Source organism: Bombus affinis, chromosome 6 (assembly GCF_024516045.1).
Source record: "Bombus affinis isolate iyBomAffi1 chromosome 6, iyBomAffi1.2, whole genome shotgun sequence".
Classification (NCBI taxonomy): Eukaryota; Metazoa; Arthropoda; class Insecta; order Hymenoptera; family Apidae; genus Bombus; species Bombus affinis.
The window spans coordinates 1,091,896-1,112,129 of NC_066349.1; the positions used below are offsets into that span (position 1 = coordinate 1,091,896).

The 20,234-nt window shown below is 34.1% G+C and overlaps 4 protein-coding genes across 5 annotated transcripts; 3 read left to right on the forward strand and 1 right to left on the reverse strand.

Moving 5' to 3' along the window:
* The first annotated feature begins 2,286 nt into the window (after window positions 1–2,286).
* LOC126917277 (uncharacterized) lies at window positions 2,287–4,150 on the forward strand. Its single transcript, XM_050724013.1, has 3 exons — window positions 2,287–3,098; window positions 3,189–3,336; window positions 3,430–4,150. The coding sequence occupies exons 1-3, from the start codon at window positions 2,954–2,956 to the stop codon at window positions 3,896–3,898; spliced, it is 762 nt and encodes a 253-aa protein (XP_050579970.1). The 5' UTR covers window positions 2,287–2,953; the 3' UTR covers window positions 3,899–4,150.
* A 1,345-nt stretch (window positions 4,151–5,495) lies between these two features.
* LOC126917262 (inactive selenide, water dikinase-like protein) lies at window positions 5,496–8,792 on the forward strand. Its single transcript, XM_050723985.1, has 6 exons — window positions 5,496–6,143; window positions 6,842–6,946; window positions 7,120–7,381; window positions 7,456–7,646; window positions 7,716–7,960; window positions 8,201–8,792. The coding sequence occupies exons 1-6, from the start codon at window positions 5,858–5,860 to the stop codon at window positions 8,351–8,353; spliced, it is 1,242 nt and encodes a 413-aa protein (XP_050579942.1). The 5' UTR covers window positions 5,496–5,857; the 3' UTR covers window positions 8,354–8,792.
* Window positions 8,793–9,614: 822 nt separating this feature from the next.
* On the forward strand, window positions 9,615–12,789 carry LOC126917281 (GTP:AMP phosphotransferase AK3, mitochondrial). The gene is made up of 4 exons (XM_050724018.1): window positions 9,615–10,000; window positions 11,052–11,171; window positions 11,512–11,684; window positions 11,888–12,789. Exons 1-4 carry the CDS (start codon window positions 9,832–9,834, stop codon window positions 12,095–12,097), a joined length of 672 nt encoding a protein of 223 aa, XP_050579975.1. The 5' UTR covers window positions 9,615–9,831; the 3' UTR covers window positions 12,098–12,789.
* LOC126917253 (cysteine protease ATG4D) lies at window positions 12,790–17,252 on the reverse strand. 2 transcript variants are annotated; one of them, XM_050723968.1, is made up of 6 exons: window positions 16,788–17,252; window positions 16,340–16,519; window positions 15,818–16,165; window positions 15,415–15,696; window positions 14,912–15,312; window positions 12,790–14,828 (listed from the first exon to the last, which is right to left on the reverse strand). In XM_050723968.1, the coding sequence occupies exons 1-6, from the start codon at window positions 16,822–16,824 to the stop codon at window positions 14,643–14,645; spliced, it is 1,434 nt and encodes a 477-aa protein (XP_050579925.1). In that variant the 5' UTR covers window positions 16,825–17,252; the 3' UTR covers window positions 12,790–14,642. The 2 variants fall into 2 exon arrangements, with proteins under 2 accessions (XP_050579925.1, XP_050579926.1); XM_050723969.1 differs by having other exon boundaries at window positions 14,550–14,828; window positions 16,340–16,516.
* Window positions 17,253–20,234: the final 2,982 nt, after the last annotated feature.

Below are 20,234 nucleotides of genomic sequence, written 5' to 3' on the forward strand. Positions count from 1 at the left end.
GGCTTGCTCACCTTGATCGTTTACCCCGTAGGAAAGGTTCCGTTGCGGTGTTCCTTTGTCGAAACGTCGAAAGTGTCTGCTCTGTTACAGTGGTCCACTGATCCTCAATCTTCAAAGTTGACCGTAGCCCGAGATGCGTAATTTCGTTTTCTTGAAGTTGATGGTTCTTGGCACGGATCGCCAAAATGTCACGTAAAATAAAAAGAAATTTAAAAGAAAGAAGAAAACTTTATTTTTACTTCGTTTATACACTTATAAGACACTTCCGAGCTCTAGCCGTGACCGTTCGAGACTGAGGCTCTTACAATCTTTTTTACTTTCGGTGACATCTGTTCCCTCATTATCCCCACTACCCTGTAGGCGTACGTGACCGTTGCTACGCTTCTGGAACATTTGGTGGAAGGACCGTTAGGCCATAAATGAATCTCAGGTACTCCGGCAATATACATTGTCGCCAAGATCGCCATGTGTTTCCCTCATCGGTCCATCGGGTTCGAAGTATGCCGATCGGGACACCATCCTGCCCGCGGTGTGTGTGTGTCCTGGTCTTTGACGTGATTTACGTTACATTTTCATAGATGCTGTTTATTTAAATTCGTAAAGTATAATAGAAAGATAAAGAGATCAATGACCAATAGATATAAATATAAACAGATCGCCAAATTTTGGTGAATGAAGCGACCAACGTGTCGACTATGGCTATACTTGTGATTTATTTACCAAATGTCCAGCTGGACAAATTGTAAAGTACAAATGAAATAAATAAATAAAAAAAATTTGTGACTTAGATTATGTCATAGATATATAATGGGTCGGATTCAATGATCTAGTAACGACAACTTTCTGCGAATATCTCAGGAATTAGGGCACTGCGACGGTTATACGTATAGTGATTCTGAACATACAAAAGTGTTCAGAATCATGATTTTCACAGTATATTAAAAAATCATCAAAATCTGGCAAAAAATAAGGGCAAATTTCTAAATAATTACAATAAATCTTATTCAGTAATGAAAGTAAGATGAACGAAAATTGTGGTTAACAAATTAATCATAACATCAAATCTTGTCTGTAGTTAATTTGTTCTTCTGTTTTTATCACTGTTTTAATAGCATGCGTAATAAAAGAATACAAAACAGATACATCACATCAGAAATATTATTTGCAGCAGTTAACTACTGAAATTATTATTAAGGTGAAATGTAACTTTTGTTATAACAAAAAAATTATCGCGAGGAACATAAATTTAACGTTAAATCTAAAAAGCTATTGTGTAAAGACAATATATTACAATTATTGCATCATTTCATTGATCCATTATCGTTTGAAAGAAAAAGTTTTTCTTTCTTTTCTAAAAATATATAATAAACAATTAATTTCTCTTTCTGAGTCAACTAAGGTTAATTATTGAGCGATTTTGTTATTCTCATACTTATCTATATCGAATTACGGAAAATACAATTTTTCTGTAGACTTTTGTAGTATGGGTCCAAAGGGAATATTGGAGGAATTAATAACCTCGTTTTGGTAGAATTAAATAGGTTTTTGTATATGCCAGCAGAGAGGAAATTTCCTTTCTGATACTGGAATCAAACAAACGACGTTCTTAACTTTAAAGGTTCTTGTATATGCTAGCGTGAAATATCTGCAGTACTTGACTGCTGGTGGCAGCACTAGTCTGGGAAGATCCGGAATCATAAGTATGAGCTCTCTCATTTTCTTTCTGATACTAATAGTAGGTAACATTCTGTATACATCTCTTAAGTTGAAAGGGAGTTTGAAATATAATATATTTTTCATATATACGTAGTATCTCTTCTTTAGTTTCTATGTGGCAGGTACTTTTATCGATTAAGTCAGATCAAGTATGTATGTACTTACGTATATACATAATTTCTATACTATACCATTCGCCGAAGCAAATTGCAGAGGGCGTAAAAAACACTGATTTTTTTCATAATCGGTATTTCAGAACATATGATACGCCAATATCCCACATAACGTCAAATCTATCCTATGTTTACATACATAAACGATAATAATACGTATGTATATTCTGTATCTTGTCCATAACTAAATGAATTATATAACTGAATGAATTATTTCGCTTGAGTAATTCGAAAGATTTTATCTACCGATTTATTATCGATAACGACACCGACATGAACGTCTCTTGTTGTCTACGTTATCGGATGGTTAGTTTTATCGCATAAGGGTAATACAGATTACAAATACCTGAATAACTAAAAGTGTATCTCTATTTTCCGATCCGAACACACTAGAAATATCCCTGCATGAATGTAGCTCGTTATAATTGATCATTAATAATTTTATTTTCTCATCTCAAGTTACGTGTTAATTGATTCTTTGATATAATGTATTAAATGACAGTTTACATTAATTACAATACAATAGAAACCATACCAATAATTTTAGTAGGCAATTTACACTACTATTGTACGCCTAGGGTCCAACAATATCGTCTTCACTCCTGGAAACGACAGACGTGAGGCGACATGACGTTTTGTCGGTGACGCGACAACTTTCTGATATCGAACCATATCCACCGATCAAGTACATATTGTTTTACGCATTGCGCTATGATATTCCAACTATTGTTCGACGTTCAGCAGCTCAGAAAATCAATCTAAAAGTATAAAAAGTGACTAGTGAAAGTGATAGAAGTTGGGAAAGCGTCGCAGACATTGCGTGTTCGCGAACTCCGTATGACACCAGATATTGTGATACGGACTGCACACCGATAAACGCAAATCTTATGAATTCAAAGTCGCGTGGTTACTATTCGTGTAGAAATTAAGAAGACAAGCGGCTGTTACTTTGAGAAATAATTTTCTGTCAATGCTGAACGTACTTTAATTTGAATAAATGATCCATTCTTTTTAAGAAGGTATTAATTCACAATAGAGCGACATATTTATTTATTATTTAAAAAATGGATGAAACAAGGAATTACATAAACTTAGTATTAACAGTTAAAAAATATCCAGCGTTATATGATCTCAGTTGTAATGACTACCATAATAGGGTTGTACGAAATAAAATGTGGAGAGCGGTGGCGCAAGAAGTAAACGCTTCTGGTAAGAATTATTCCAAATTTAAATATGTCTTTCAGGTTTCCTATAAAAGTTCAACCGTATTTTTCATATCTCTGCATATTTTTCCCGTAGCTGCAGAATGTAAGGAGAAATGGAAGAATCTTCGCGCCAGCTTCAGTAGACATTTAAGAAATCAAAATACAACGAATTCGAAAGCAAAAAAACCATATTACATGGCCGATTATATGGATTTTTTACTTCCTTACAGCAAACTTCGCAGGTAACTGACCTATATTGACATGCAATAGAAAATCGATAACATATCACGTGATTCATCGAGCTATTTTTTTCTGTTTCTCTTTTTTGTTTTCAGGCCAGATGACAGTTTGAACGAGGAAGGACCAATAGCGCAGGAGAACTGGAACGAAGAGGAGACCGCTTCTGATACGTCCTCTAATTACGAGAAATTAAACAAATCTAACCAAACGATGCCAGAACCAGAAAGAGATGGAGACTCGAAGAACGAAGAGTACACGTTCGTGAGGAGTAAAACGATGAGGCTTACAGACGACCGATTATCACATAGGTGCTTGGATAATTGTATCCTAGCCAAAAAACGAGATGTCGACGAATCGATTAATGATGCAGACTTACTGTTCTTTAAAAGCTTACTTCCAGACGTACGGCAGATGACGAGACAAGAGAAAAGAAGTTTTAAAATATCTGTATTAAATTTGATCGATAAAATACTAAACGAAAAGGAATCGGCAATGTCGATCGAAAACGATATTCCTTGCGCTATAGTAAAAAATCAACAGGACGAAAGGGTCGATCAGTTTTAAATTAAAGGACTTTATCAGAGTTTATAATGATATGTATAAACGTATAACAATATAGACTGCCTAAATTACGTTTAATAAAATAAAATATATAAGAAGACTTGGAAAGGGTGTTAACACAATTTGTGAAGAGAAATCTGTATTCTAAAATAATTTATAATTTATAATTTATAATTTATAATTTATAATTTATAATTTATTGATATATTATTATCGATAAAACCGTAATAATAATAAATAATTAATAAAACTGTATACTTTATCACCAAAATAAATAACAAAATCCCACAAGTATTTGTAATAATAAGAGACAGTTAGAAACAAGATACGGCCGAACGTATACAATTTTACGACTGCACCGGACTGGATAACAGAAATGGCTCATTTCCGTTATTCCCACTCCGATAACAACTTATTTTCCTTGCTTCGTAAATTCGCAAAAGATACAGAATATGTAGAAATGAGCGGAAAGATATGCACGGTTAAAACATGTCTTGACATAACTGAGAATCACTGAAGAATGTGGATTGGTCAATCGAAACAACGCGGTATCTTCGAGCCAACGGAAAAAACTAATGAAAATTGAGTATGCGTTGCGCCAAAAGATTTGGCTCTTTCCGGTGAACTGTCAGAAAACAACTGAATTCTGCATTCTACAGAAACATTCTTAAATGTATTGTACATACGATGCACGTGCGAATGCGAACATGGTCCTTTTCAGACAAATTGTCTTTACAAACTATACTTTGCATTAGTAAGAGATCCTAAGAAATAATCGCGTAGCTTAAAAACGTGGATCAATGCGAGAAAACAAGAAAACAAGATAAAAATCTTCTTTCAATAATAAATTACCACATCTTTGATGATTTTTTTATTTTTCTGAACATAGGAAAAATTGCCTAAAATTCTTAGTGTTAACAGGTTATAATAAAAACTAATTGATGTGTATTAATTTTTAGAATAATATAAAGATAAATATAAATAACGACTTTAAAAATCCTGAAATAGTTCTACGTTTTCATATTACTCCAACTGGATATGAAAGAATTTTAAATCAGATTGTACTTTCATTGGCGTATATCAGAATTTTTACTATTGAATGTTTTTACCAAAAAAAGTGTAAAATATTTCAACCAATCAATTCAAGATCAGTTATAACGGAATATAAATATGTATACTAATTTGAATAGAAAAATACGTTATTATCAATCGGCAAATAAGCAGAATATACATCTTAGTAACAATTGAAACTGAATATCTTTTTACGAGAAACATTTGCCGATCACCGTTTATAAAACTGCGCATCTATTTAAACAACCAAATCTTCTCCCAATTATTCGATAATTATGATGTGAACATACATAAAAGATAATTAGCTTGTCGGTGCTTGAACTTATCAAGAGCAAAGTATATACACGTCACAAAGGCACACTTGTCGCGTCAATTCGTGACACAACAAAATTCAGCTCCGCGTACGACCGATACGGGCGAATCGTTGTTATACGGACGTACCTGGAGGCTGAGCGAGAAATGCGCATGCGTCAATTCGAAAAGGCCTATCAGAATAAAGCAATATCACGGTAAGGACATTGGGGGGGCTCTTGGTAGCCTTGCGCGTTCTTCCGATTCTGTAAAAGCTGGAGGCTCGTCCATTTTGTTAGCACGTACGATCCCGGTTAGTCGACGCCGGTGCAAAGTATAATTCTCGTTTGCAACGAGTTCGTGTTACTCGAGTAGAGTAAGGGCTACGAAGCCAGTGGCTGTCTGTCGGCGGCGTTCGTGGATTTGTAGCTGCATATCGTAAGTACAGAGAGCGCAGCTGGCAAGCGTGAGAACCTACTTGTAGATACATAGCGCAACAAGAATTAGAACGGAGGAGAAGCCGCTGGAAAGAGAATCGTTGTGCCAGGGCCGCGAAACGCATCGCGTACCCGGTTCGTCGTTAGTTTTAGTTTTAGCAAGATGGCGGAACTACAGGGAACCCCGGTTGCTCAAGACGCCCTGTCCGTAGCCCAGTTAGAGCTCGGTGGAAATCCAAACGCCTTAGCTTTGCGTAGGCCGTTTGACCCTGTGGCACATGATCTCGACGTGGGTTTCCACCTTACGCGGTTCGCCGACCTAAAAGGATGAGGGTGTAAAGTCCCTCAGGAGGTTCTTGGGAAACTCCTCGAGGGACTACAGGCCGACGATGGTAGCGCACAAGATCATGAACATGCCCATTTTATGCACATGGCCATTCCACGCATCGGTGAGTAGCTTGATTTTATTGCGCGCGTGTACAAGAGGATATTACGCATGTCGACATGTTTGATTGTATATAGACATTTTATAATAATTTTATTTTTTCTTAACTTTTATTGGTTATGTTCATACAAATATTTGTCCGAACGTTTCTACGATTAAATTGCTCTTTCCGATTTTTATATTTTTTTGGCAATTGTTTTTATTAAAGAGAAGATGTAGAAATTACAATTTGTTAATTAAAGAAATTTTTCCCGGGGAAAATTTTCCATACCTGATGGTACTGTATGTTAATATTTAAATACTATATTTTATTCATGTAATATAGTAACTAGAGATTTGTTACCCGTTGTGGGAATTTTAGCTGTAAATAAGAAATTTTATCGGAAATACCTAGGGCGCAAATATCGCAATAGGCATCCCTATCGTGTTAGCAGCCATGTTATCGTCTCCCGCCCGATTTCTCCCACGCCACCGGAAATACGAGTGTTCTCAACTTGTACTTTAATAATATATACAAAATATGTATATAATATCGGAATAACTAATATATGCAAATAATGTATATTTTTTCGATAATGTTATTCTATGATTTAATTAAAATATATTTTAAAAAAATCATGTAAAAGAAACTTTGAAATATTATTTTTTTTCTTGTCTTTTTGAAAATAGATAAACATTAAACATTCATATTTTGCATTTCAGGCATTGGCATGGATTCCTCCGTAACTCCACTGAGGCATGGAGGGCTTAGTTTGGTACAAACTACAGATTTCTTCTATCCATTAGTTGATGATCCTTACATGATGGGTAAGATGCACAACACTATGATATTTTAATTGTCATACAATTTTAATAGTTACATTTTCTATATTATATTCATTGAATTACACAGTTGTTACATAAAATACAGTTTCTTTATTACGGATAAAATTTGTTTTATGGCATGCTGTTTAACCACTTGTATTGGAGTATTTTTCCAGGTAAAATTGCATGTGCAAATGTTATCAGTGATCTGTATGCCATGGGTGTTACTGAATGTGACAATATGCTAATGTTGTTGGGAGTCAGTACAAAGATGACTGAAAAGGAAAGAGATGTTGTTGTGCCCTTGATCATGAGAGGGTTCAAAGATTCTGCTCTGGAAGCTGGTACAACGGTAACGGGAGGTCAAACAGTTGTTAATCCTTGGTGTACAGTAGGTGGTGTTGCTTCTACTGTTTGTCAACCAAACGAATACATTGTGTATGTACTAATGAAAGAATGAATGACATGTGATTGTATCATTCCTTCCTTAATGATGATTGTTTATATCACAGACCAGACAATGCCGTTGTGGGTGATGTTCTTGTTTTGACAAAGCCACTTGGAACTCAAGTCGCTGTTAATGCTCATCAATGGTTAGAGCAAGCAGATCGCTGGAACAGAATTAAACTTGTGGTCAGTGAAGATGATGTAAGGAAAGCTTATCAGAGAGCAATGGATAGTATGGCCAGGCTTAACAGAATAGGTATGTGTTAAATTGTAGTTTGATATTTTGATTAATACAACAACAGTAATTGATCTTTTTATTTTCCAGCGGCTAGATTAATGCATAAATACAATGCACACGGAGCAACAGATGTTACGGGTTTTGGCCTTTTGGGACACGCACAAAATTTGGCCAAACACCAGAAGAACGAAGTCTCTTTTGTTATTCATAATTTGCCCGTAATCGCAAAAATGGCAGCTGTAGCAAAAGCGTGCGGTAACATGTTTCAACTCCTTCAAGGACACTCGGCGGAAACTAGCGGAGGATTACTTATTTGCTTACCTAGAGAACAGGTTTGACATCTTTTGTTCTTAAGTATTTTACTCAAATCCTGCTAATACAGTAGAGTATATTATTCGTCATTAAATACTCTAAAGAACGGCAGGAAAAGAAATAGAGATTTCCATGCCGATTTGTTATTGTAGACATCTTGGTGCTGTCGACTCTCTTACAATTATTTTTTTTCCGTTAATATGGAAATTGTTAATGAAATGCTTTTATTGATCAAATTCATATAATTTACATATTTTTAGGCTGCTGCATATTGTAAAGATATCGAAAAGCAGGAAGGATACCAAGCGTGGATCATTGGTATCGTAGAGAAAGGGAATCGCATGGCTAGAATAATCGACAAACCACGAGTAATAGAAGTACCAGCTAAAGAAAAAGATGGGGAGCTTTGGTAAAGGATCACAGATGTTGGCGAAACTTTTTTATTTACTTTCATGTATTTAGGAGGAACTACACGCAACACAGAAAACACGCATTTACATAAATCAACACTACTGTATCAGATTCAAAGCACTTATATGTGCACCATTATTACGGTGAAGTAACGAATTTTCAATATTTGGGTAAAAATCTGATTATATACAGTGATCGTCCCATTTTGTCCCACGGGTTAAAAGAATGAGATATAATAATACAAACTTATATTTACGTGTTATTTTTATTGAAGTTCAGTCTCAAGTTTTAACTTAGGAGTAACACGTTTCTTTCTCGTTTTTTAATTTTTGTTGAAAGCTGAAAATATTTCATCATAAAACTGTAAAATGTTCATAATAGTCTTCCTGACAGTTATGACTCCTTATTGGAAAGAATTCCAAATTTGAAAAAAAAAACAAATTTGAGGAAGCAATGAAATAACGAAAGAAATGAAATTTGAGTATATATTTTTTTTAAGATTTAAGACTTAATATGTACTACGTACATACCCAAGTAGCAGTAGGCTCGGGGTAAGCTTCAATTGTATTTGATCAAACTTGCAATATGTTGAGTGACATTTGGGTGCTTAGTGTTAATAAAGGACGTTAAGGTACACATAAATGATAGCTCGTGATTATGAAGATTTATAAATATATTTTAAAAGGGTATACAATATTGCAAAAAAGAAAAAATGGTTTTAACGATATATTGTACATTACTTCGACTTACGGATTTAATAGAATTGAAAAAGAAAACATTGAAAACATAGTTATATAGATGCAAACAAAGATGTAAACAAAGACATTATTAACCTGTAGTACACAATGACAGGCTTTTAAGGCCAACGAGATTCCCACAATTTGTAATTTTGACCTATTGTTATATAGAATGTGTAAGTTGTCCAAACGAAAAGAAGGCCTTCTCTAGTTTTCTCGTTACATACGCTTTTGAAAATAATTATAAAAAGAAATAAGAAATCGAGCACAGGCCCTAATGTTGTATTACTTTTTCATATGAATAAAGTGCTACTTTGTCAATAAAAATAATGTATTATTATCATCAAATCTTTAAGAATCCTTCTATGTTAAAAATAAAAGAACCATTTAACGTCACAACTTAATGTGGCAAAATACACAGAAAGATTGATATTGCAGTAGATTATTGGATGTTATGTACTTACGTGCATCCTTCAGTACAGCCACCTATTAAAGCAGAAAAAACTAGATGTTTTCGTTCATTGGTTAATCAGTTATCTAACAGTTCGACAACTGGTCGCCATCGTGGTTCACAGGTCACTGTTATAGAGTAACGCGTCATATTTCAAAGAATTATAGTTACCATAACATTCTCGCGTGAATCTTCGTCAGAAGTAATAGTATAGAGCAACTTGAAGTTCATGTGTTCAACATAAAAAGTTCCAATTTTTTTTATTTTGGTGTTTCTTTAAAGTAACGATTTAATGGTAACGCTATCCACGTGGTGTACCAAGGCTACGGCCTTCAGGGCCGTAATACTAGGTGCCCCTGCTTCTGGTAAAGGAACTATGTCAACTCGAATTGTCAAACATTTTAAGATGACTCACATATCGAGCGGTGATAAATTACGACTTCATATGAATAGTAACACCGGTACGTTTCAAACTATAAATTTTTTGCTATATCGTTCAATTATACCAATAAAAATAATAAAACTTTTGCGTTTTCTAAAATAAATTTGTCAAGAACATTTTTTTAAATTTTAGATATATATAATTCGTGATATATATGTGTGTACATATATGCTTTGAGCTCAAAAATTGTCTTTGAGATGTTTTATTTCATGAAATACAATTAGAAAAACGCTTATTTCTTCGATATTTCCTAAACAAATTAAGATTGCTCTTGTTAAGTTTTGTTTAACGATTTCACGTAATAGCATCGCATTACGTTCATTGAGAACTAAATTTACGCGAGAATTGAATGAAAACCGTACTGTTTATTTATAAACACTCAAACATCTGGACTCGTGTTCGGAATTATATTGCAACATTATTTATCGTTAGATAATGTAAATCTCTGTTGATATTTTATTGTTTCAAATTTCAAAATTTAATAAGCTATCGATACAAATACAGGAAATTAATCTAGCGCAAGTATAAATTGCCTTCGTCATTCCGTACATATAATCAAGTTGATATACGTAGATTCATGTTATAGAATCTATCTGTATTAGCTTATTAGGTATTTCTTGTTACTTTTATGAATTAATCTCTAATCTCTAATCCTATAAAAAACTACTATGCAGACTATTTTACACATTTAATTAAAAATCAACAAAGTAAATTACCAAAATTTTGTATAGTTTGTAAAAAATTGCTTAGAAGAATACGCATTCATATCTGGAAATAGCTAATTACGCACGCAATTAGAGTATACTTTATGCTTTTATATACGTATCCAGTATCATTTTGTCAGGTTATTTATTCAAACAATGACAAAATACCAAACTCTTTGATATATATATGAATTTAAGTAATATTCTCGGGATAAATATGATCTCTCATCGATACAATTATCGTTCGTATCAAAGTCCGCCGTATGATTAATTAACAGAAAAATAACAATGCTTAGTATGAAAAGATAAATATATGTAATCGTTGCGTTAATAAATAACACGTATGTAATCATTTTAATTATATAGAATTGGGTAAAGCAGTTTCGAGTTACGTGTTATCCGGTAAATTCGTTCCTGATGATGTAATGATATCAATGATAAACAAAGAAATCGATTCGGTTGGTGATCAGAATTGGTTGCTAGACGGTGAGTAATTCAAGGAAAATTGAAATCTTAAAAACGTCACTTCAGCGTTGGGCAATATTTAATATAATTAATAACTGATTATTAGAGTTGAGATATTTTATTGCCTTTTGCGACTAACGAATGAATTATTATATTATTTAAATATCTTCGTTCAACGATGTGTATATTTAACTATCAATTAGATCAAATATTAAATTCGTTATTTAATTATTAAATTAATTACGTTTGCGATGATTAAATTATTACTTTTATCAGTTAATGTCCAATACTGACGTTGAACATGCAATATATTACGGTGGCGGGTAACTAAATTCGAAATAAGTACTTGGCATTGCTACAGGATTTCCAAGAACCTTAACGCAAGCGGAGAAACTACAAAAAATACATCCAGTGAATCTAGTCATCTACCTTGATGTTCCCATCAAGGTGATATTAGACCGCGTGAAAAACAGGTGGATTCATTTGCCCAGTGGAAGAGTATATAACATCGGGTTCAACAGTCCTAAAGTACCGGTAAGTTGGAACAGAAACTTCAATTTATATCCAAATGTATCATTGCCAACATGTCTAATAAAACTTAATAATTAGATTACCTTCCCTTCGATTCAGTAACCGATAAAGTTTTTTTTACACGATTTTTTATATCTTTGAGACTTTCGATCATTCTCAACTATGTATTTCCTTCGAATGATTAATATTAATTTGATTTTCAACAGGGTAAGGATGATGTGACCGGTGAACCCTTAAGTAAAAGGGACGATGATAAGATTGAAATTGTACAAGAAAGGCTGAAGAGATATTCAGATGCAACTGAGCCTATTTTAAAATTTTATGGTAATTTAGGACTATTGAGTACTTTTCGAGGTAACACTACTGATGAGTTATGGCCACTTGTAAAACAATCCCTTACAGAATACTTATCCTAGTCTTAATTCGCTAGAGCGTATTATAGAGCATAGAGTATTTTAACAGAACAAATAACGAATTAGTGCAAATCGTTTAAATTAATAGTGAACATATACTTCCATGTGTGCTATAAGGTATTAATTTACATACGCACAAATATTAATGGATTGATTAATGAATACAAATTGTGGAAAAAATCTATGATATATTTTTCTGTAACTTACATATACTATATATATATATATATATATATATATATATATATTTAACAATTGACATAGATCATTTAAATATTTTACATTTAAATATTTTGCATGATCATAGTACAAAATTTGTTAATTTTTACTTGTTTTATATATGTTTAATTTGATCTTTATATTTAAATATTTTCTTTACATCGACACGTTAAATTTGCTAAAAGTATTTACGACAATAATGTCAAATATTTTAATAAAAGTCATGAATGAAACAAGTAATTGTAAATACAATGGTTTATATTGAAGTACACTTACCATGCTTTATAAATATCAATTGTAAAACATTGTTAATATTGTAATATAAAGGAATCAAAGAAGCTAAAGACTTATTCTAAATTGGTAGAATTTATTGAGACTCGTATGATGCGTAGATGTACCAAGGTATGATATATATTATGTTTATATTGTAATTTTAAGATGTATTGGAGAAACAGGAAATAAACGTTGGAACATGATTTTTATCATTTTTTTATTTTTATTTCTAACTGTATCGATATAAGAATTTTAATAATTTTTAATTGTGTACAGATCTTAATTAATATGAGTATAATATACATTATATATCATGCTCACATTTTCTTTTCATTCGAATATTAACTCGTCTTTTTCATGATAACAATAGCTTAATGTTATATATGCTTGTTAGCCCTTTGCACTCGAGGAATTTTTCGGTCGGGCGTAGCAGCTAATCCGGATGATTTAGCGTATACGTGACGCGTGTCTTACAATTAGCGTAAAATGATTTTATATACAAATTAACTTACAAAGACATTATATTCTAATGCTTTATTTATATTTACATCTTTGAAAATATGATTTTGTAATATTAATCTCTGTATTTTTTTTTTGTATGATAATTTATAAAGGGTTCACCAAAATGCATTCTTGAATATAATTGATCTCATTTTTCAACAGTTCAAAATTAAGTTCATTTTCATTTGAGCTAATTTCACTTCCGAAAACCATTTTTTAGGGTTTCTAAACTATTATACTTTCGCCATGATCTTCGAATCCGAACTAATGTTGGAGACGTTATTAGAACTATAGTTTCGGAAGGATATGGAATTAAACATTTTATCTTCATTTTAGAGTCTAACACTTTACACCTTCTAACAAAGAACATAAAGAGCTAAGGAACTAATTTACGAACCAACATTACACTCACATGAATTGGAGATGTCGAAATCTAGCACCAACAAGGTCTGTCGCCTCTCGCTCACCACTGGAGTTACAGTATGGAACGCCGTGGCAACTGAGAGCCGCATCTCGAGTGCAAAGGGTTAATTACATGTTTCTCTTTCATAACATAAAACGTTATGTCAAACATAGTGATGCGCTTAGTATAACTTAGTATAAGTTCAATATAGTATAAGTTCAATATAGTCATTAAACGAAAATTAGAATACATATTAAATAAATAAATAACTAACTTAAAGCTGTATTATGAAAAAGAATTTAAATTAATTGAAGCTTAAATGTTATAACAGATAGATATGGTTAAATATATGTATAATGTGCGCTGATGATTGCGCGCGCACACGCACACAGGCACACAACGCACGCGCTCACACACACACACACGCGCGCACACACACACACACATTTTTGATTTAAGCACACAACGAAATATACTCAAGTTACCTTTGCAAAAAATCTAAGAGAAATCTAATATTACTGTGTTACAAAATAAGCTATGTCAGGAACATTTCCGTAAGGAATCAAGAAATTTTTATAAAAAGTACTCTTCACAACAAAATCGCCAACTTACAATCTACGCAAGTTTTTGACGTGATAATTGCGTGAAAAAGAATAAATATCTTCTTGGTTATGACAATTCTAAGTCATATAGTAAATCAATATCCTAACAATTATTTAAAAGCAATAATTTTTGAGATCAATAAACGAGATAAAAAAAAAAATTGTGCAAAAACAAACCGATATACAAAAAGCCGCATTAAATTATGATCACAGAAGTAAAGTATCAACGATAACGCTAATTTGAATCTATAAATGTATTATCGCGAATAGAAAATATCGATATATTAATTCATGTCAGTCATTTAACGAGCACGTTGAGATCTAAAGATCATCTTGCGGCATAAATTCATTTTAGACATTAATACTCAACTCTCTAATATGCAACGTTGTCATCTGCTAAAGTCGTCAATTGATTTCTTCCTTGTACATATATGGACGAATGAAGAGAGAATTATGATTAATGACAAACATTATCATTCTTCTCCAAAAACTATCCATGAATGTTTTTTAAGTACATGATATTTCTTCTTTAATGTCTATGATAAATATCTCACTGTACTACTTCAAATTCTTCGCACTCGTCAAGATCATCATCATACGTCCCATTACCTGTAAATGAGGTAGTAGTGGGAATTGTGTTTTCTGCAATTTCAACTTTTTGTTGGAGATCTTTCCCGCTTCCTTCGCAAAATAAAAACATCGGATAGTCGACTTTCTCATCTTCTGGCACCAAGTACTGCAATAACAAAAATATATCATTAGATTTAGGAATTATCTAAAATATAGAACAATGATCTTCAAGAGAATCATCATACATACAGAGGGAGCAATCTCCATGAAGTTTGTAAATTGCATTTTATCATGAAAATAAAATCCAACACAACAACTAGGATCCATTTTTGATATTAACATTTTTCGTGGTGAAGTACAATGAAAACTCGTCAAAGGAAAATTATCTTTTAATACATCGACAGTTTCTTGACAATAATGTGGGTCCAGATTAATTAATTTATCTTCCTGGAAACCAATAAAATAAAGCGAATGGCGAGGTCGGCCACCGATAACTCCAATACAGGTATTTAGTGTAAGTAAATGTGTTAGGCAAGATGCATAAACAAGATTCAATTTGTCAGCACCAAGCCTTAAAGGTACAAAAAGTATAAGAGACTTCCACTTGCCATCCGGCATTTGGCATACATTTTCTACATCTTGCAGATAAACTGTAAAATAATATTATAGATTAGGTGTCGGGAGTATACAGAAAAATTCCTATCAAATAATATTATTCAATTCAAATAAAAGTATCTCAGCTGTTGTATTACCTGCGCAATCTTGAGCAACATAAACAGCCAAGTTACTAAATACTGGATGTCGTTCTGCTGCTTGTTCTACTGCTTGGCTTAAAAGATGAGCTACAGAGGAAGGTCCATACCAATCTCCAGCACGTTTTCCCGACAGGGCACCCAAAGAAACAAGTGTATGTATGGAAAATGGGGATGTACTGTCTGGTAGATCTCCAAATGATTTAATTATTAACCTGTGATTATATTCATCCAATTTCTGTTGTTCTGTTTTTAGTGGTTGATCTACCTGCCATCGCCATTCTATGGAGAAAATGAATTATTTTATAAAAAAAGTATAATATATATGATATATGTATAATATGTATAATCAATAATTATTGCATCGCAATTTATAACTAAAATTTATAATAAAGATACGTGCCTCTTCCAAGAAAATGGCAGACCAATGCCTGTGCCAACATCATTTGACCACTACGTAGCATACATCCCCAACCACAGTCAGAGGTAAATGTAGAACCATTCAATATAGGAAATTCCCTTCTGTATGTTAACCAAAGACGCGAGGTGAAATCCTTCTTAAATTCCTCTATGCTATCTTCGAAACTAATAGCATCCATGGCTAAAGATATTTCACTTCCAGTGTCTAAAGTCTTTTCAGCTTCGGAAGCCTTTTCCAAAAATTCTTCCGGCTTTTTGCGATAAATTTTTCCAAGTAAGCATACTGGAGATTCTTTTGAGAAATTTGTTTTAACTACTTTGATGGTCCAGCCTACAAAAAAATAAAATCTAAATGAGATTTATTGCAATATGCACATGTGTTAACACGTTTAATGTGGGACATAAAATTTAAGGACGTGGGTAGGAATCAATTTTTCTATAACATGTGCATTCATGTTTTCTGCATTGAATGTGTTAACTAACTATGAAATTGTTTCATACTAACCATATTTAACATTATTCCACATGGATAATAATTTTGTTTTGACTTTGCTATCAACTTCTGTACTAACATTGGAATCATCCACAGGTAATTCATTGTTTGTAGTAGCCAGTTGTATGTTTGGAACACGGTCAGTGGAAATAAACCCAGAAAACAGCCCCATTGTACTATTAGTAAAACCTGCTAAGAATAAGCCACATTTGACAAATCAATGGTTCATATATTTCTAAAATCTTTTTTCTTTACGACCGATTATACGAAAAAGTTTTCTTAGTGAATGAAAAAAGAATGAAGTAGGATCACTAAGAATCATGATCTAGATTTTAGTAATAAAAAAGGAATGACTAATGAACAGAAATCTCCGTTGCTCACAACTATGAACAATCAAGGAAGAAATCAATTACTAGGAAATTTTTATGCGTAATTGACTTGCATTAAATTTGGCACTTACCTAACCTTTCCCTGGAAGATTGCACCTGTCCATTCATGCCCAACAAGTAAATTTTAGAAAGTATATATTTCAAGACATTTAAGTACCGCACAGAAAGGTGATTTCATTTTTGTACGAATACGATTATGATTACGCGAACAGTGTACACAATCACAGTTTTATCGTATTGCGTACGAACTGGTTACTATTGTCACAGAAGAATTTAACACAATTATGCATCGGTTGATGCACACACCAAGTTCAACACAAAGCTCATTACCAGCCTACTGTTATCTTAACACTTCATTTCCGTCAAATGAAATACTAGGTCCGTAAGATACTCTACAAGAATAATTTGTTTCCTTAAAGATGGTAGTCAACTTGAGAATAAACGAAACAAGTGGCGTATCGTACAGCAAGCGATCAAAAATAGTCTAAAGACACACTCGAACCGTCGACAGGGAAGGACGCGTGTATACTGAGAGCATGGTGAAATTCAAAGCGCCCGTTGTAACTTCACCAGCGCCGCATTGTGGCAAAATTGAGAATTATAAAAGCGCAGCGAGTGCATCGGTAGAAGGGAGGGACAAGCAAGGATTGCGCCGCCCAGATCTGATTTCGAAATGATGGTATGTATCTTATCAAAGAATGCACACACTTGAGGATGCTTTAAGTATTTGAGCAAATAATGTAAGAATATATGACCGATAATTCCTTTCTTTCCAATATACAACAATTAAGTCGTATCTACCATATGTACTCTTCTTCTATCAATAAAATTTTATTAATTGTTACAATGGTATTTTATGAGTTATAAAAAGATATTAAAACAATTATTTAAAAATAAATTTATAACTTATTATCGTATATAGAATAGATACATTATATTGCTGGTAATCATAACGGTTCATGGTTTTCTGTTTATTCATTTTCATATTACGGTACTGCAAATATCTATCGCTATTTCATTATTTAATACCTCTCCTTTCGAGAGGCTAACAAACGTTGTACCGTTTTTACCCGGATTATAAAAAATCCCACAGCAATAGCAGAATTTACCTATTATACAGGCAACCATCTATAGAATAAAAACCGAGCAGATCCATTGTGATCTATTTAATTCATTCAAATAATTAATTAACAGATTACCTCTTTCGTTTAAAATTTCCTTTATGTTACTATCATGGAGAGTTGGCAAGTTGGAAAGAAAGAGAATACAGAAAGGGACACATCCTTCATTGTCTGACCGTTAAGGCCCAAACACCGTTAGACAAATCCTCAATAAACCTAAGGCCCCATCGTAAACCGAGTCTTATTAGTTTTCAGGAATCCTTAATCCTGCAAGTATTTTCGGTTTATAGCTGGCACATAAAACGGTCCTTAGGTCTATTGTACATGAAAATCGTAATGTTACTATTACTCGACGAACCTCGTCATTTCTCTCGTTTCGTTAATGTTCACACTTTTTTAATTCTAATTGATTAGCAGCCGAAATGGAAAGGGGAAAAATGTTGAAACCACGACAGCCACCAGCAGAGTAGGATTAATGGAGAAATAACGGAGCGCAACCGGGGTACATTATCCCTTTTCATTGCAGTGTAATAATGCACTTTTGTCAGGAAGGACCGACAGAGAGAAATACAGAGAAAATCAGGTGGAAAAGGAGAAGCGAGAGGAGCGAGGGTATGCGATGAACGGTGAGACGACGAGTTTGGACGTTCCATGGTGGGAGCGCAAACGAGCAGGACAGAGGGTTTGAAGAAAGAGACGAGGGACGAAAATCGCGCATATGAGAGAGAGAGAGAGAGAGAGAGAGAGAGAGAAAAGGAGAAAGAGAGTGAGAGATACACACACACACAGGAGGAAACTGTCATGCGCGTCTTGTCGCGGAATAACCAATGAGATACGCGTATCCCGGCTTACCTCATTGATTACCACGTTCGCGCTCGTTCTAAATTTTACATCGCACCCGTCGTCGTTGCAAAAATATGAATCGGTGCCTCGTGCCGGTCATCGGTGCTCGTAGAATCGAGATTGATGGAAGGAAATGGAACGGTGTGTCTGTCAGGACAATAATCTCTCCCTCCCGACTAGTGTTACATTAACAATAGCCGGTAGCAGGTGTATTGAAAGCACCGTGGCAAATCTCTGCAAAGAAGTGGGGTGATGCAGGAAAGTTTGGAGAGGGGAGGGCCGGTACCACGGGATAATTCGAGGAATGGAGGAAAGGGGCGAGAGCGCAGGGAAGGGGAGTGTTTCCCTAAAGCTGGCTCATCGTACCTAAGCATATGCATACATATATATATATATGTATGCATATGAATACGTAAACGTGTGTGCAGGTAATAAAAGCCGAGGCAATACTGGAAAATCAACAAGGGGATACACGCAGCGGGGATAATTATTTGTAGAATAAGTATAACTCGGTCTTGTGTTTAGACTCGTCTTGGGGAGTTGGGGTAGGGTGACAGAAGAGAGAAGTGATAGGTGTAGGAGAGAGTGGGTAGTGGGTCGGAAATTAGGTCATGCAAGAATATTGGCGGACCGACGTAATCACGGTGTACGGCTCAAATAAGGACATTAACGACGAGTTCTTAACGCTTCTCTCCCTTAAGATCCTTTTTGATCGGATTGTGGTTTGATTGACGGATGAAGAATGTGGCGAAGGAGTCATATTCACTGGCAATCGATCCGCCATCTTGTAATGCGCCGATCGAACGGAGGATCGAAGAAGCAGACGTCATTCGAAATCGATACCCGAAATATATAGGATTGGGGATGTAGAATTGAACGCTCACCAACGAAGATCATTGTCGCGACAACGGCAACTCTCTTTAGGAACAGAGAGACTCATTAGTTGAGCTATATTTCTGTCCGAACGGCGAGCGTGTAAACATACAACGGGCACGTAGGACGTGAGACGCGGAATAGTTTTGCGCGATATTAGTTTGACGAAATCGATAAATCGACTGCACTTCCGATTGTGGTAACAAGTCGATACTGTGTCGCTAATTGAAAGTCTCTGCCGTTCGATAGGTGGATTTCCATCGAACTGCTAATTCAGGAGTTGCAATAGTAAATAACGAAAGTGGCAAACGGAAGTAAAGATTTTTCTTATAAACAGAGAATGTATATTTGTTGATTTTGGCGTTTATGTTGTTCAACACTTAAACGTAGAACAAGTGGTAAATCGGCAGTTTCTGCCACTTTCATTTTTTTTCAATCACACTAAAGTTGGGGCTTAAATTTTACTTTCGTTTCAACTTTTTACTCTTATTTAATTTGGAACATTTTTTTTTACTTTTATCTTCTTAGAAAACTCGAGAATAATAACATTGCTTATGTTTCATATTGGACGCAAACATCGAACCAGTCGAATAACACATTGCTTCGAAATGCTTCTCGAAACTCTGACTGATAGGATTAATCTGGAGTTTCATTATTCTAGGTAAAATAGTGAAATGGCTA

What these genes read in the sequence shown, in the direction of transcription:
- LOC126917277 (XM_050724013.1), top strand. Translation starts at nt 2,954, where the DNA reads ATGGATGAAACAAGGAATTACATAAACTTAGTATTAACAGTTAAAAAA. An exon ending in GCAAGAAGTAAACGCTTCTG is followed by an intron (nt 3,099 to 3,188) that starts GTAAGAATTATT and finishes TTTTTCCCGTAG; the next exon opens with CTGCAGAATGTAAGGAGAAA. An exon ending in CCTTACAGCAAACTTCGCAG is followed by an intron (nt 3,337 to 3,429) that starts GTAACTGACCTA and finishes TTTTGTTTTCAG; the next exon opens with GCCAGATGACAGTTTGAACG.
- LOC126917281 (XM_050724018.1), top strand. Translation starts at nt 9,832, where the DNA reads ATGGTAACGCTATCCACGTGGTGTACCAAGGCTACGGCCTTCAGGGCC. An exon ending in TCATATGAATAGTAACACCG is followed by an intron (nt 10,001 to 11,051) that starts GTACGTTTCAAA and finishes TTAATTATATAG; the next exon opens with AATTGGGTAAAGCAGTTTCG. An exon ending in TCAGAATTGGTTGCTAGACG is followed by an intron (nt 11,172 to 11,511) that starts GTGAGTAATTCA and finishes GCATTGCTACAG; the next exon opens with GATTTCCAAGAACCTTAACG.
- LOC126917253 (XM_050723968.1), bottom strand. Translation starts at nt 16,824, where the DNA reads ATGAATGGACAGGTGCAATCTTCCAGGGAAAGGTTAG. An exon ending in ATCTTCCAGGGAAAGGTTAG is followed by an intron (nt 16,520 to 16,787) that starts GTAAGTGCCAAA and finishes GCTTATTCTTAG; the next exon opens with CAGGTTTTACTAATAGTACA. An exon ending in CTGCCATTTTCTTGGAAGAG is followed by an intron (nt 15,697 to 15,817) that starts GCACGTATCTTT and finishes TTTTCTCCATAG; the next exon opens with AATGGCGATGGCAGGTAGAT.